The sequence below is a fragment of the Dendrobates tinctorius genome, unplaced genomic scaffold (assembly GCF_039654945.1).
Source record: "Dendrobates tinctorius isolate UK_male_01 unplaced genomic scaffold, ASM3965494v1 ptg000129l, whole genome shotgun sequence".
Lineage (NCBI taxonomy): Eukaryota > Metazoa > Chordata > Amphibia > Anura > Dendrobatidae > Dendrobates > Dendrobates tinctorius.
The window spans coordinates 39,074,506-39,091,590 of record NW_027361797.1 but is presented as its reverse complement, the minus strand read 5'-3'; the positions used below and the strand labels follow the sequence as shown (position 1 = coordinate 39,091,590).

Sequence of the window (17,085 nt, the reverse complement as noted above, 5' to 3'; positions counted from 1 at the left end):
CAAATAACTAAATAATACATTGTATAACACTTTTACACAACATATAATTACATTTTTAGCCAATTCCTAAACCAAATCTTATTTCTCTGTCAAAAATGTCCTGAAAAACTCTTGCCATTTTTAAGCTAATGGATTATTTGAGCAGAGTCTTCAGTTTACCCCCCATGATCTCACTCTGGAAAGTCACCTGTTTCTGTCTCTCAATTTCCGCTATTTGTCTCTTTACAGAGTGAAGGTCAGAACTTTGAATTTTTAACTCTTTCTGTGAAGTTCGTTCTGCGGACTCTTGGATCATTTGGTAGGGATTATAAAAAATATGTAATTTTCTTCTTACTTCATAGATTTGATTACAGGGATAACTCAGTTTAGAAGATAAGATACTAGCTTTTGAAAAGATTTTACTCTGCCTGATTTTACAAAATTAAGCATGATTTATTTGTTTACAAAATTTTTATCATTGATTGTGTTTTGACATTGTTAATGAGAGTTTTGTACAACCGTTCAAATATAGACATGAATGTAAAAGTACATTATTTCCGACCAATCCTTAATCTTTGAAGAATATCAATATCTGGACAATTTTCATTCGCTGCACAAAAAAATCAGAATTTTTAATCTGTCTTTATCATTTAAATTTTCATGTGACTCACAAGACATTTTTAATGTTACTCGTCTGGAAAAGGTTACAGGAAGCCACATTTTAACCAACTGATTTTTCTCCTCATTAGTTAAATCAAACTTATCAGCAAAGCTCTCAAATATCTCTGAATTTCTGCACACATGGATTTTATTATCATATGCAGGAATGATTTTGCATTTTTGCAAATTTTTCCTAACTTTAATTTGGAGTTGGGCCTCTGAGTGATCTATTTTTAGTGTGTCTGTTTCTTGTACGTCATCTACGTCCGTTTCTAAATCTCCTCCCACATTTCCTCCATCTTTTTCCATGTCTTCAGACATAAGGTCACCTTGAGTGGCTGTTCATACTGTATGCCTCTCATCTTGTAACTGTTTCTCCACATTACGGTCAGTCTTGGGAAAATCACTACTTTCCTTTGCACAGTCATTTTTGGATTTCTCTGTGAAATATATCAACCAACTGTAAAAGATTTTTCAATTTCTCTCTTTGTCTATTAAAGGACACCAGCTTAGAATCTAACTTTAGATTTTCTATTTCACATTCTGCATATAAGCTGAGCCTTAAAACTTCTACGTTAGACTTGTCTACGGACATAAATTTCAGTTTACTTTTCTTAGAAAAGGAAGTATTGACATCCATGTTTCTTATCTTTAAATATTTCAGCTTGTAATTCATTTGTTGGACAATGCAGGGCTCTGGTCATCAGCAGGTCCATCTTTAGCACGTCTGGCACTTCTAGTACTTCTCAATCCATCTGGCAACTCTTAGTACTCACTCCTAGGTTCTGTCTGATCCTTATGACTTGGAACATAGTAGTGGAATTGCTGATAACTTGCACATCTGACGTTAGCAAAGCTCTTAAAAATTTCCCCTTGTGCAAGTAAAGGGAAATCCACACAAAAATAGCACAGAAAAATCAGATATGGCTGGCTTTGCCAATGTTAAATATACTTATTTTGTATATTTATTAAATTCAAGACGTTACCAGATGTGATACTCTAAAAAAATCACAATGTTTCTTATAAGAAAAATGTAATGGTTTATTAGATTGTCCACCAAAAAAGAACATTGCAGTAAAATATGAAATAGATAAAATAGTTACATTGTCCATATCAAAGTTTGTACGCTTCTTTCCTGGGATCCTGAATGGTAAATTACATTTGTCTCTGTTAAAAGCATGGTAGAAGTTCCTCAAGAAACACGTGGTTAACTTACATATCAGCTGTCCATTCAACGTAGTGTCAGAGTAAAGTGTTCCTGGAGTGTGTCCGAAGAGAGTGAAGAAGAGACCCTCCCCTCTTCCTGTGGTGTATACATCCCACAAAGCACATGTCCTCTCTATATGGTGTTGACATTTTACCATGAGCTAAATACAGAAATAACATATATAGTGTCAGCTAAAGGCAATGTGCTTGGTACAGAATTTAGTGTAATCAATCCATAACCAATAATTAATATTTAACAGATACCTTGAAGGAGTGTTTTGCATCTGCACCACCGATTCTCATACAGCTTGCCATCACTTAGCCTTTTATTGTATAAGTTGACGTGTCTGAATTGGGTGTAGGGGCTGTATTGTCGCAGGATGCGTCTCCTGGTAAATACAGTCCATGTGATTATTGTAAAAACTGTCATCAAAAAATAAATAAAAATAAAATCTACGGAGAGATGATGACATTGGTAACACGGAACTCTTGGCAATCAAGTGGGCCTTTGAACAGCGGCATCATTGTCAGGAGGGGGCAGATCATCTGGTTAATGTAATCACGGATCAAAAGAATCTCGTATATCTAGAGTCTGCAAAATGTCTAACGCCTCAACAGGCAAGATGAGCATTGTTCTTCACCAAGTTTAGGTTTAACTTTTTTGTCACATACAGGATAGGGAACAAGAACATTAAGGTGGATACCTTATCTCGTTCATAGTGTTCATATTGAACATCATGATTCGGTCTTGGCCGGACATCCCAGTAATGAAACCACCATAGATCTTCTTACTCTGCATTTGTAGTGGTCAGGATGGTGTTGGCTTGTGGTTGTTATTGGAGAAAGTGTTTGGTGGATTTATCTGTGACTGTTGCTAGGTTTTGAGTGTGTGATAATTCCCTTTCTTCTCCTACTTTGGTTTAACCCCATCCTCCACCCCCCCGGTGCATTCATCTGTTGTATGTGTGAGTATATTTATATGTTTGGTGTTTTTCATTATCCCTGTTCATTTTACCTAGTTAGTCTTGTGTATTACGGTACAGTACTACTCCTCTCTTCCCTGGCTCGGGGAAGAGTACAGAATGAGAGAAGAGCTAAGGCAAGGTACATGGCCTTGACATCTTCACCGTCAGATGTAATCCAGGGAACAGGGCAAGCTGGGGCACCCCTAGCATTAGGGACAGGGAAGGAGCTTTGGTCTTGGGATGCCCGACAACAGTGTTGTGACACATTGTGTCTGTTTTCGTCATATTAAATTACATGCACAAAGTTCTGTCTTGAGCTCTTAAATGAATCCTAGTGGTAAGCTTGATTATGCGGTAAAGAGAGGGAGTAACTTAAAGGGGTTTTTCCCATGAACAAAAGTTCATACTAATCAATAGATCTTGGAATAATAATAATTTCCACAATTGTATGTGTATAAATTAAATGTTCCTGTCCTGAGATATAGTTATAAATTTGCAGCTGCTGTGTACTGTGTAATGGCCGTGTCTGACTGTACAGGAACATGGTCTGATCATAAGATATCTCCTGGGTGGTGAGTATACAAACATTACTACATGGAACCCAAATAATTCTTTCTTTGAAGTAAAATATTGTTTAAAAAACAGGAAGGGAAGTGTTTTACCTCACAAAAAGAACCAGTTGTGATCCCCTGCTGTAATGGCTGTACACTCTCGTGTTTCCACCCCTGCCCAGGAAATATTGTATAATCAGACCATGTTCCTGCACGATCAGACACAGCCATTGCACAGCACATGTCTGGGGAACATTTATAAGATTATCTCAGCAAAGGAACATTTTATGTAAACACATCCAATTGTAGAACGTATTATTATAAGATCTATTGATTAACCCCTTCATGACCTTGGGATTTTCCATTTTTAAATCCAAGTGCTGTGATATTGCTAAAAAGTGCAATTCCACAATTGTTTTTTTTTTTTTTTTTAAATATGTTCACTAAATGCTAAAACTGACCTGCCACTATGATTCTCCAGGGCATTAGGAGTTCATAGATACCAAACATGTATAGGTTCTTTTTTATTTACGTGGTGAAAAAAAATCCAGTTTGTAAAAAAAAAAAAAAAAAAATATTGGCGCCATTTTCCAAAACCTGTAATGTCTCCATCTTTTGGCATCTGGTGCTGGGTGAGGTCCTATTTTTTGACAATTTTATTGCTATCACTTTGAGATAGATACAATGTTTTGATTGCCTATTATTGCATTTTATTGCTATGTTACAGCGACCAAAAAACATAATTCTGGAGTTTTGATTTTTTTTTAGTTTTTTTTGGCGTTTCTGAACGCGGCGATACCAAATATGTGTATTTTTTATTTTTTGTATTTTACTTTGAATGGGGCAAAAGGCGGTGATATGGACTTTTATATCATTTTATTTTTTTATATTTTTAAAAATATTTTTCTTTTACTTTTCACTTGCTTCAATAATCTCCATGTGAGACCTGAAGCTGTGATCTTCTGATCGCTTGTATGTGTGTAGCAGAAATGCTCATCTGCTATGAATGCCAGCCACTGGGCAGCGCTCATAGCAAATCAGTTATGATAACCACAGCAGTCTCCTGCAGATGCCAGGTTGGAATGCCAACCCATCGGCGCCCCGCGATCATGTGATGGGCGTGCCGATAGACAGGCCTTATGGTGCACTTCCGGCACAGATTGACAGCAGCATTTAACATGTTAACAGCCGGGGGTTTATCGTGATTCCACCTGTGGCTCTTAGGGTCACATGACTATTGATTAAATCAGCTGTCACGTGCCTGAAACGATGCGGGCTAAGCGCCAGAGCCCACGTTAAAGAGGCCTATAACATATATATAAAGGTTGTAAAGGGGTTAAAATTAACTTTTGCTCGTGGGAAAACCCCTACAAGGCTTCCTGAAGATTGCCAGCCCTTGACCCAAACTTTGAGTGATTATTTATAAGTTTGAGATGTACATTGGTAGGGTTGTAATCGTTTTCCCCAGTCATGACCATACTCGCCGGTGTTGGGGTGTCCTGTGGGTGTGACAATAGCTTGCATATTAGAGAGGAAAACTGGGAGATCGGTAGATGAGCATGTTTTATTTCTTTAAACAATACTGGGTTTCATGTAAATATAAAAAAGGGGTGAACATGATATTTATATCAGAAGTGGATGCCATTAAAATGAAAAAACTGCTGAATTGCTTCCAACCTCACTAGAAAAATATCATGTATCCGAAAAATACATTTCCAGACAAAACATGCCATAAAATGATGGAAAATGCTACAAATGCTAGTGTATCCAAAGTGTGAAGACAAATCTCTTTTCCGTCATGCAGTTACTTACAGTGACACCGGCTTCTATCACTAAACCCCGCCGTCCTGACTGAGGGCAGCGCCAGCGATATAGGAGGCGGAGATGTCAGCATCTTTTGGCAGCTCAGGTGCCACATGAGCTTGTAGTAAAAGCCTCCATCTAGAACATGCCATGTGAGTTTTCCTTCTGTCTGTGACTTTTACATTATTTCGTTCACAGCTTTGACATCCAGGAAAATATCTGAAGAACATCAATACTGAAGCCATAATGGAGAAAGGAGAAAGTGATGTGCGGGATGAGGAGTGGTGCAAAGAGGACGTTCCTACAGGTAACTGCCCCAGTGAGGAGTCACATTCTCCTTGTTCACCGGACTGGACTATTTCATCTTGAAGTTTTATGTTATGTGTTTTCTTAGCTTTTCTGGCCATAAATTCCCCAGTTCAGATAAAATACAGATTATATCATATACAGATTATGTATCTATAATATGGTTTAAAGAATAGACTGGGATGATAGATCATCAAAGACACGTAACGCCTCATGGGAAAAGTATCTAGTTTAGTGTTTTATATCATATCCATCATGGTTCTGGTTCCTTGATTAATATATAATACTAGGTGAAGAGCCCGGCACTGCCCGGGCATAGTAACTAATGGTGGTCAGTCATAACAAATTATATATATATATATATATATATATATATATATATATATATATAGCTGAGTGCATAGCTCCGCCCACTCCACATAGCCACACTCACCACTCACTCTAATATTCCACATCATCCTGTCAGCCAGAGCCACCAGACTACTACCCCTAATATCCCACATCATCCTGTCAGCCAGAGTCAGCGGACTACTACCACTTGTATTCCACATCATCCCGTCAGAGCCACCGGACTGCTACCACTAATATCCCACATTATCCCGTCAGCCAGAGCCACTGGACTACTACCACTAATATCCCACATCATCCCATCAGCCAGAACCACCAGACTACTACCCCTAATATCCCACATCATCCTGTCAGCCAGAGTCAGCGGACTACTACCACTTGTATTCCACATCATCCCGTCAGAGCCACCGGACTGCTACCACTAATATCCCACATTATCCCGTCAGCCAGAGCCACCAGACTGCTACCACTAATATCCCACATCATCCTGTCAGCCAGGCCACCAGACTACTTCCACTACTATCCCACATCATCCCATCAGCCAGAGCCACCGGACTACTACCACTTGTATTCCACATCATCCCGTCAGAGCCACCGGACTACTACCCCTAATATCCCACATCATCCCATCATCCAGAGCCACTGGGCTGCAACCCCCAATATACCACATCATCTCATCAGCCAGAGCCACCAGACTACTACCCCTAATATCCCACATCATCCCGTCAGCCAGAGCCACCGGACTACTACCTCTAATATCCCACATCATCCCATCAGCCAAAGCCACCGGACTACTACCCCCAATATCCCACATCATCCCGTCAGCCAGAGCCACCGGACTACTACCCCTAAAATTCCACATTATCCCATCAGCCAGAGCCACTGGACTACTACCACTAATATCCCACATCATCCCGTCAGAGCCACCGGACTACTATCCCTAATATCCCACATCATCCCATCAGACAGAGCCACTGGACTACTACCACTAATATCCCACATCATCCCGTCAGAGTCACCAGACTACTAACCCTAATATACCACTTCAACCCATCATCCAGAGCTAACAGACTACTACCCCTAATATCCTACATCATCCCATCTGAGCCATCGGACTACTACCCCTAATATCCCACATCATCCCGTCAGCCAGAGCCACCGGACAACTACCCCTAATATCCCACATCATTGCGTCAGAGCCAACAGGTTGGACTATGTCAGCACGGTAATAAATTGTGCTATTTCCAGCTTTACAGAAGGACGATTACACCATAGAAATGATAAGATTAGACCTCAGTTACCACAACTGTCTACAAAGAAAACTGTTGCTCATAGCAACCAATCACAGCTCAGATTTCATCTTTTAAACAGCTCTGGTGAAATGAAATATGCATAGTGATTGGTTGCTATGGGCAACAGTTTTCCTGATTGGTATGTGGAGTGGGCAGGGCTTGATACACACACATACATAGGTTACATATATATAAAAATGAGTGTATGTCTGTGTGTGTATCAAGCCCCGCCCACTCCACATACCAATCAGGAAAACTGTTGCCCATAGCAACCAATCACTATGCATATTTCATTTCACCAGAGCTGTTTAAAAGATGAAATCTGAGCTGTGATTGGTTGCTATGGGCAACAGTTTTCCTGATTGGTATGTGGAGTGGGCGGGGCTTGATACACACACAGACATTCACTCATTTTTATATATATGTAACCTATTTCCTATACTGAGTCAGCTGGAGCTTAACCCCTTAGTGACCAGGCTAAATTTTTGAAATCTGACCAATGTCACTTTATGTGGTAATAACTCTGGAATAATTTTGATAATGATTTTTTGCACCACATTATAATTTATGATAATGGTAAAGTTAGGTTGATATGTTTTGTGTTTATTTCAAAAAAATATCAGAAATACCAATTTGAAAACATCATCCCCCAACATTTTGAATACTGCTGTCAGGTAGTTTATTAACCCTTCAGAAGATTTTCAGGAATTAATGCAAAATGATATGACAGGAATGAAAAAAGTGTATTTTTACCACCTAAATGTCGCTACTTATTAACAGACCACTATAGCCAGCAGACTCTAAGACCATTATTTGGCCGTGAACTGCCATGGCAAACATCAGGACCATACGATCATGATCTCAGGGTGCCGATAGGGATAAAGCAGAAGTGCCCACAATCTGTTAACCATTTATATGATGTAGTCACTATTGACAGCAGCATCTAAGGGGGTTAAACAGAAATGGACGGTGCTAACACTGATCATGGCTGATACAGCAAGTTGTCAGCTATAGTGGACAGCTGACAGCTGCTGGATTGTCACCTGTTGGGGATGCTATTCTCTTATATCTCAGGTTAGTAAAAGGACATATTGGTGATCACTAAGGGGTTCAAAAACTTCTTTTACACAATTGTCTCAAAGTCACAGCCAGTAGTAGATTATAAGAGAAAGCAGAGAATTGCCTGGGCTTATCCAGCTTTATATTTGCTCCAGTGCCATGCCTTCCTAAGGCTAAGTTCACATTAATGTTTGAGTCTGCAGCGTGGTGCTGTGGACTTCTTCCATTAAGCTACTTCCGCATGCGTCCTGTGTACGTATCTTTAACATTGGGTATGCAAATACATGCGTTGTATGCGGATGCGTCCGCGTGTGTCATTTTGACGTGCCCGCAACATGTTGCATTTTTGTGCTTCGGCGGACATGTCAAAACAATGCATGCAGACGCATCCGCATACAATGCATGTCACTGCATACCCAATGTTAATGATAGGTACGCAGGACGCATGCGGACATAAGTGGAGCTTAAGGAAAGAGGTCTGCAGCACTACGCAGAGCACCCAAACGCAAGTGTGAACCCAGCCTAATACATGACCTATGCCTCTGTTCTGCATGTAGCTGTCAGGGAGTGTATGAGATGTGTAAGTCATGTACCGTGGTGTCTTCCTCAGAATACAGCGAAGTCATGGGCGAGAGAACCGGCTCTTACACAGTTCATTCACTGTAATCATTTTACTTAGTTATGTAGATGACTCAACCAGAAAATAGGAAACATTCAAAACATTATGCAGACATTCAGACACGAGGCTGAGACCTCTGTGCTGTGCAGCGTGGCGCCCAAATAATCTGTACCTCCTATACTTTCTACAAATTTACCAACTGGCGTGCCTGTCTGAACCGCCCATCTGATACCTGTGTACACCCTGGAAAGTGGGAAAATCATATGAGTGTAACGTATGGACTGACCCAATAGTTTCCAATTAATTACCTCTATCCCCAAACCAAATATCCCTCTCCTGTCCCAATGTGATTTTAATGAACTAAGAGGAATAGTCCGTCCTCAACTATATAAAAAATACCCTAACAGTTAACCAGCTGTGACGGCTGTTTAGCTGTAATCAAAGACTATCGAGATTTAACAATTGTTCTATACAGCAACGTTCTTCATGAACACTCCCCTGAAACAAAAAGAACTTCAAGTTTCATCCGAAGTCCATTGCATGCCATGCCGGCACCTAGACATGTATTAGGATTCTTAATTACAGAACAAGCAGGAAACGTGGCAGCAAATCCGAAACTACCAGAAGATTATTTTGGCAAAAAAAAGTGGCCTGAAGCAATCAATATGCCTATCTATCTAACTACAGGCTCTGTCTTAACCTTGAGTATTTTGGCACCAGAATGCAGTGAGATGGGTGCATGGTTGCCCACTGAAATGGCCCAGTGGGCATTAGTTTTCTTACTGACCAAGGTTTGCTCCGGACAAACAATCAGTACATATGGATGGATGCAGAGCCTCTCCAGGAGGTGAACGTTACCGTTGATGACTGCGGCAAGGGCTGGCATTGGCGCGGGCAGCCCAGGCAGCTACCTAGGGCCCCCACTTCCCTAAGGGCCCCCAGCTAGCGGCACATCACACAGCCGCTATGGGACCCGTGAGGCAGGGAGGCCCGCCTGCCGCAAGCGCTGACTCCCCCGCCGCATCATAGACACCGTTACAGTTCAAAGCAATGATGGAGGAGAGAGCGTCAGCCAATGCTCCCTCTCCCATCATCCCCCCCACACTGCCTCTGACACTGCGGGTGCACGATGACGTTATCACGCACTCACTGTGTATAGGGCAGTGCAGGCTGAGACAGGTGCCGGGAGCAGCGTAGGAACAAGGAGAGGTGAGGAGTGTATTTTTTTAATGTAACTGTGTGGCCATTCTCGAGGGGTAGAAAAATGCGAGCTGTGCTATATACCATGGTGCTGTGCTGTATACCATGTGGTGCTGTGCTGTATACCGTGTGGTGCTGTGCTGTATACCATGTGATGCTGTGCTGTATACCATGGCATATCTCCCAAGTTTTGAAGAAGGGAAAGCGGGACAAAGGTTGCGCGTCACTGTAAATTTTAAGCCATGCCCCCACCACACCCATTTCACAACTAGTCACACCCATGTCCATGCCCCAATTCCACCCATTTAGCACTGCTGATCACACTGACTGGTACTGAGGGCACAGTGGCTGGCACTGTGGGCACACTGACTGGTACTGAGGAAAAAAAAAGTACAGAGAGAGAAAAAAACAGAGAGAGAAAGAAAGGAGAGAGAGAAAAAAAAGAAAGAACAGAGAGAGAGAAAGAAAGACCAGAGAGAAAGAAAGAAAGAACAGAGAGAGAGAAAGAAAGAGGGGAAGTGAAAGAAAGAACAAAGAGAGAGAAAGAAAGAGGGGAAAGAAAGAACAAAGAGAGAGAAAGAAAGAGGGGAAAGAAAGAACAGAGAGAGAGAGAAAGATAGAAAGAACAGAGAGAGAGAGAAAGAAAGAACAGAGAGAGCGTAAGAAAGAGGAGAAAGAAAAAAAAGAACAGAGAGAAAGAAAGAGGGGAAAGAAAAAACAGAGGGAAAGAAAGAAGAAAGAAAAGAGAAAGAAACAGCTGAGAGAGACAGAAAGAAAGAGGGAAACGAGAGAACAGAGAGAGAAAGAAAGAAGGAAAAGAGAACAGAGAGAGAAAGAAAGAACAGAGAGAGAGAGAAAGAAACTGTTAGGAGCAGTGGAACACACTAAATAAAATTATAAATAAAGTGCGTTCACCGCTCGGGGTCCACCATGCGGTAGATGGTAAGACCGCTGCTAAGGGGTGGCAGAGCTATGTGGTGGTAGTGTGCACAGGGTTAAAGGCGTCACCCAAGTGCACTGAGCAGGCTCTGTTGAACACACAGAGCAGCAAGCTTAAGCACATGTAATGGTAACACTGGAGCAAGCTCTGTTTCACTCACAGAGCTGCAAGCATAAACGTATGCAATAGTAACACTGGAGCAAACTCTGTTTCACTCACAAAGCTGCAAGCATACACATATGTACAAAACGCTGAGTCTGTTGTAAACTCACAGAAGCTCAGCGAGACAGATGCGGTATTCGGTCACAGGAGTGGCCATAGGTAACAAGACCTACCGTGAGTATGTAACAGAGACGTTGCTACTGCGAATGCACTCTGGCCTGCGAGTGCAGCGCGGCGTAGGTAGTGCCGCAGAGAGACACCGCTGAAATGTAGGCGCAAGATGACGCTAGCTGCTGAGCGCTGGAGCAATGGCACGCTGGCGCTAATACTGGCTCTGACTCATACACTCTCACATTCGTAATAACCAAGGAATGGGGGTTTCAAATGAGTCATTCACCAGTCCATGCATCCATCAACAAACATACAGCAGCAAGTATGACTATACTAGCGCATGGTGGAACAGCCATGCACGCTTTTTATAGCGTACGGGACCTGCCGGAAATCTCCAGAACTCCCAGAGGAGCCAATAGGATTCAGAGCAGGACCTGAGCACCTGACACCTGAACTCCAATAGGAGCTCGTCCTGTGAGCATGCTCAGAAGCTGGTACAAAGGACTTAGCCTCTGGAGATAAATGTGAGAATCTGGATTTCTGCATAGGTATGGCAGAACACAGATTCCTAATATTACCCCCCCTCATAAGGCACCCCCTCTCAGAGCCTTCCAACCCACAAGCCTGTGCCCAACCGTGGCGTAGGCCTTAGACTCGTCCGAAGGCGAGGCTGGTGTCCTGATAGGTGACAGGATAACCCGGGACACGTGGAAGGCATCGGTGGAGGCAAGGTCACCAGGTTTCAGAAGGGACACCTGGGAGATGGCAGGAGCGGGAGTGACAGTGGACCGCAGCCGTGTGTCGGCGGTCGTCGCCACACTCTGCCTAGGAACGCTATGCTGAGCACATGAGGTGCATGCCTGAATGAACTTCTTAACGTCCCGAGCCCTGTGCGGCCACCAATACGCACCAGCCAACAGCCTCGTGGTTTGCATATAGCCACGATGGTTGTGCGTATTGGACACGTGTGCCCATGTGAGGATTTTAGGCCTCAGATGAGGAGGGACAAAGGTCTCGTCGACCGGGTCGGAATCTGACCTTTGCGGGGCGCTAGCTTCCGGAGAAGCAGCGTGCATGCGATAGCAATCGCACATGGACTCCTGAGCTGGAGGTGTATCAAAACTGGCACGAGACACCCCATGGGCTCTGGGGGTAGAACCTCTGGTTCAGGCAGCTCCAGAGGCAAAAAAGATTCGGGAGCTGGAGTACCTCTTCGTTTGGAGTGAGCATGTTCCAAACCACGCTCAGAGAAACGGAGGTCAATGCGCGAGGAGACAGAAATTAATTCCTCCAGGCTGGTGGGGATCTCTCTCGTAGAGAGAGCATCCTTGACGTGCTCCACGTTATCCCAGTTTCTCCAAAAAACTGGGATAAGGGCCTTATCGGACCACTCCAACTCGGACGCCAGTGTCCGAAAATGGACGGCGTACTGGCTGACCGAGAGGGATCCCTGGGACAGAGCGAAAAGCTGTAGAGAGGTGTCGTGTGTGACCCGTGGACCGAGAAACACCTGCCTAATAGCAGTTAGCAGGTGGCCTGCGGACCGAATATCTGGATCACCACACTCCCATAAAGGCGTAGCCCATTCCAGAGCCTTGCCCGACAGTAGGGATATGATAAATGCCACCTTGGCCCATTCCGTAGGAAATTGCGCTGCCAGCAGCTCCAGATGGATTGAGCACTGGCTGATAAAACCCCTACAGGAGGCACCATCCCCGGAAAACTTATCAGGCAACGGGAGGTGGGTAACTGTCGGCGCAAGGGTGGACACGGACAAACGCGCTACCGCGTCAGTTAAAGCATGTACAGCAGCATCAGTAACTTGTGCAGCTGAGAGAGACTTGTCAAGGGCGGCGACCCGGTCGCCGAGCTGCTTAATGCACTGCAGTAGTTGTTGCTGTTCTGCCATCGCTTAGCCAGACCCTGGCGCTAGTATAATGTTAGGAGCGGTGGAACGCACTAAATAAAATTATAAATAAAGTGCGTTCACCGCTCGAGGTCCACCGTGCGGTAGATGGTAAGACCGCTGCTAAGGGGTGGCAGAGCTATGTGGCGGTAGTGTGCACAGGGTTAAAGGCGTCACTCAGGTGCACTGAGCAGGCTCTGTTGAACACACAGAGCTGCAAGCTTAAGCACATGTAATGGTAACACTGGAGCAAGCTCTGTTTCACTCACAGAGCTGCAAGCATAAACGTATGCAATAGTAACACTGGAGCAAGCTCTGTTTCACTCACAAAGCTGCAAGCATACACATATGTAATAGTAACACTGGAGCAAGCTCTGTTTCACTCCCAAAGCTGCAAGCATACACATATGTACAAAACGCTGAATCTGTTGTAAACCCACAGAAGCTCAGCAAGACAGACGCGGTATTCGGTCACAGGAGTGGCCTTAGGTAACAGGACACACTCCGTCTAGACCTACCGTGAGTCTATAACAGAGACGTTGCTACTGCAAACGCACTCTGGCCTTCGAGTGCAGCGCGGAGTAGGTAGTGCCGCAGAGAGACACCGCTGAAATGCAGGCGCAAGATGACGCTAGCTGCTGAGCGCTGGAGCAATGGCGCGCTGGCGCTAATACTGGCTCTGACTCAAACACTCTCACATTCGTAATAACCAAGGAATGGGGGTTTCAAATGAGTCATTCACCAGTCCATGCATCCATCAACAAACATACAGCAGCAAGTATGACTATACTAGCGCATGGCGGAACAGCCATGCGCGCTTTTTATAGCGTACGGTACCTGCCGGAAATCTCCAGAACTCCCAGAGGAGCCAATAGGATTCAGAGCAGGACCTGAGCACCTGACACCTCAACTCCAATAGGAGCTCGTCCTGTGAGCATGCTCAGAAGCTGGTACAAAGGACTTAGCCTCTGGAGATAAATGTGAGAATCTGGATTTCTGCATAGGTATGGCAGAACACAGATTCCTAACAGAAACTGAGAGAAAGAAAGAACAGAGAAAGAAAGATTCTATAAAGTTACTATAGCAGCCCGACTCCCATTGTAATGACCACCTGAGCCTACCGATGCAGGATATATCATGATCCACTCACATGGCCGGCATCCCCGATTTCAAGGCAATCTCAATGTCTGCGCTGTTGCAGGAGGACACGGTGATGGATCTGAAGCATTCCCTGAAGTGCCTCCATGGCTCCGTCACAATCTCCTCCTGAAATTACCTCATTTCCAGTCAGCTTCCAGCACATCACTTCCGGTGGAGCATCACGTGCAAGTTTTAAAGTGCTCCTCGGGGCTCCGCCATGTATTCCTATGTCCACGGGAAAAGTAAGCTCCCGTCAGGGACAGCTGGGCAGACTCTCAAAATTGGGACTGTCCCGCTGGATCTGGGACGGTTGGGAGGTATGAATGCTCCCCACCATACACTTTCTACACGCATAGCTCCGCACACCTCATACACACATGGTTCCGCTTTGTATGCCTCATACACACTTGGCTTTGCTCCATACACCTTGTACACACCCTACTCTGTTCTATACACCTTGTACACACGCAGCTCCGCTGCGCACACCCCATACACACATGGCTTCGCTCCATACACCTCGTACACACACAGCTCTGCTACATCAACCCTGTACACCTCTCCTGACCCCACACATAAACTTACCCTCATCCAAGACCATGACAACCAGCACTACAGGGTCCTGCATACACTGAGGCCCCAGATTATGTCACCCCTGACTTCTCCCCTTCTGTAACCTCATCACAGGTCCTATGCACACAGAGCAGCCCAGCGACGTCATTGCTGGGATTTAGCAGTGAGGGGCTGTGGTGGGTCTCTGGGAGGGTGAGGAATGGATGGGGTTGGTGCATGGTTGGGCGTGGCGGCTCAGTGCAGTGTAGGAAAAGTAAGCTCCCACCCAGGACAGCGGGGCAGGCAGTCAAAATCGGGACTGTCCGCTAGATCTGGGATGGTTGGGAGGCTTGCCATGGTGCTGTGCTGTATACCATGTGGTGCTGTGCTATATACCATGTGGTGATGTGCTGTATACCATGTGGTGCTGTGCTATATACCATGTGGGCTGTGCTATATACTATGTGGATGTGTTATATACCATGGGGGGTACATTATACTTTATATTCTATGGGGGAGGCTGTGTTATGTAATATGGGGGGTTACATTATATTCTATGGGGAGGTGGGCTGTATTATATTCTATTCGGGGCTACATTATATTCTATGGGGGCTGTATTATATTTATTATATTCTATGGGGGGTGATTGAATCATACTCTATGAGGGGGCTACATTATACTATATGAGGAGGCTGCATTGTATTCTATGGGGGGGCTAGATTATATTGTATGGGGGCGTCATACTTTATGAGGAGGCTACATTATATTCAATTGGTGCTGCATTATACTATATGAGGAGGGATACATTGTATTCTATGGAGGGGCTACATTATACTATTATAAGGGGCTGCATTATATTCTAAGGGGGCTGCATTATACTCTGAGGGGGCTGCCATATATTCTATGGAGTGGCTGCATTATACTATATGAAAGGGGCTGCATTATATTCTATGGGGGGTTACATTATATTCTGTGGGGTGGCTGCATTATGCTCTAAGGGGTGGCTGCATTATACTGTAAAAAGGGGGCTGCATTATATTCTATAGGGGTTACATTATATTGTATGGCGAGGCTGCATTATACTCTGTGGGATGGCTGCATTATGCTTTATGGGGTAGCTGCATTATACTAAATGTGGGCTGCATTATACTGTATCGAGGACTATGGGGAATACATTATACTGTATGAAGAACTATGGGGTGCATTATACTATGGGAAGTGAATTGTACTATATGGATGACTGGCGGTGTATTATAATATATGGAGCACTATGAGGAGTGTATTATATGGAGGACTGAGTAGTGTATTATACTATATGGAGGACTGAGTGTATTTTACTATATGGAGGGCTATGAGGAGTGCATTATACTATATGGAGGACTATGAGGAGTGTATTATACTATATGGAGGACTGAGGAGTGTATTATACTATATGGAGGACTATGGGGCACATTATGTTATGTGGAAGACTATAGGGAGTGTATTATACTATATGGAGGACTATGGGGCACATTATATTATATGGAGGACTATAGGGAGTATATTATACTATATGGAGGACTATGGGGCACATTATATTATATGGAGGACTATGGGGTGTAAACTGTAGATGTGCTGCAGATAACATGATACGGTATGGGGTCAGATTGATCTAACAGTGATTGTTCTGTCCCCATCATTCTTTCTCAGACCATGGAAAGAGGCCGGGAATCAAGTGTTGAACGATTTCAATATTGTCGATCACACTCATTTAGCGGCCTGAACTCAGCGCATGTAAATGCAATTGAAATGCTCTCAGCAGCATTTCTCTAATGACCTCAGTACAGGTTCTGGTCACGGACACTATCAGCTTCAATCTTCCGCTGCTCTTGCCTTGGTGGAATGCTTCTATGAGAGGATGTCATTGGACTCCCCTCCGGCACATCCTTTTTATGTTCTGAATAACTGCAGACTGCCCTAAAGATGGTCGCGCTTCCTCTTCCAGTGTTTCATATCACTCAGACATCTCACAGTCTTTCAGCAATGCATTTTGTGACCAAATAGGAACATTACTACAGATGATCAAATTTCTTTACAACAGGTACAGTATTATACTGATGCGGACACAGGTATACACATTTATACCACCCTGGTGAGCTGACACACACCTCAACGACGAACACCACCTAGTAGTACTGATACCTGAGCGTTTCTCCAGACATGAGTGACAGAATATGAGCAAGTCCTGCACTCTGTCACATGTAAAATGGGGCGCCAGTGGTTGATTTATAGTGTTCACTGAAGAAAATA

General features: G+C 44.0%; 1 protein-coding gene across 1 annotated transcript in view; it reads left to right on the top strand.

The window, feature by feature from the left end:
* The first annotated feature begins 226 nt into the window (after positions 1–226).
* The window catches only part of LOC141047837 (uncharacterized), an 81,757-nt gene continuing 64,898 nt past the window's right edge, over positions 227–17,085 (top strand). The window contains exons 1-2 of the mRNA XM_073543159.1: positions 227–298; positions 5,363–5,471. Coding sequence (XP_073399260.1) covers positions 5,411–5,471 — 61 coding nt within the window. The 5' untranslated portion in view covers positions 227–298; positions 5,363–5,410. The remainder of the gene's footprint in view (positions 299–5,362; positions 5,472–17,085) is intronic.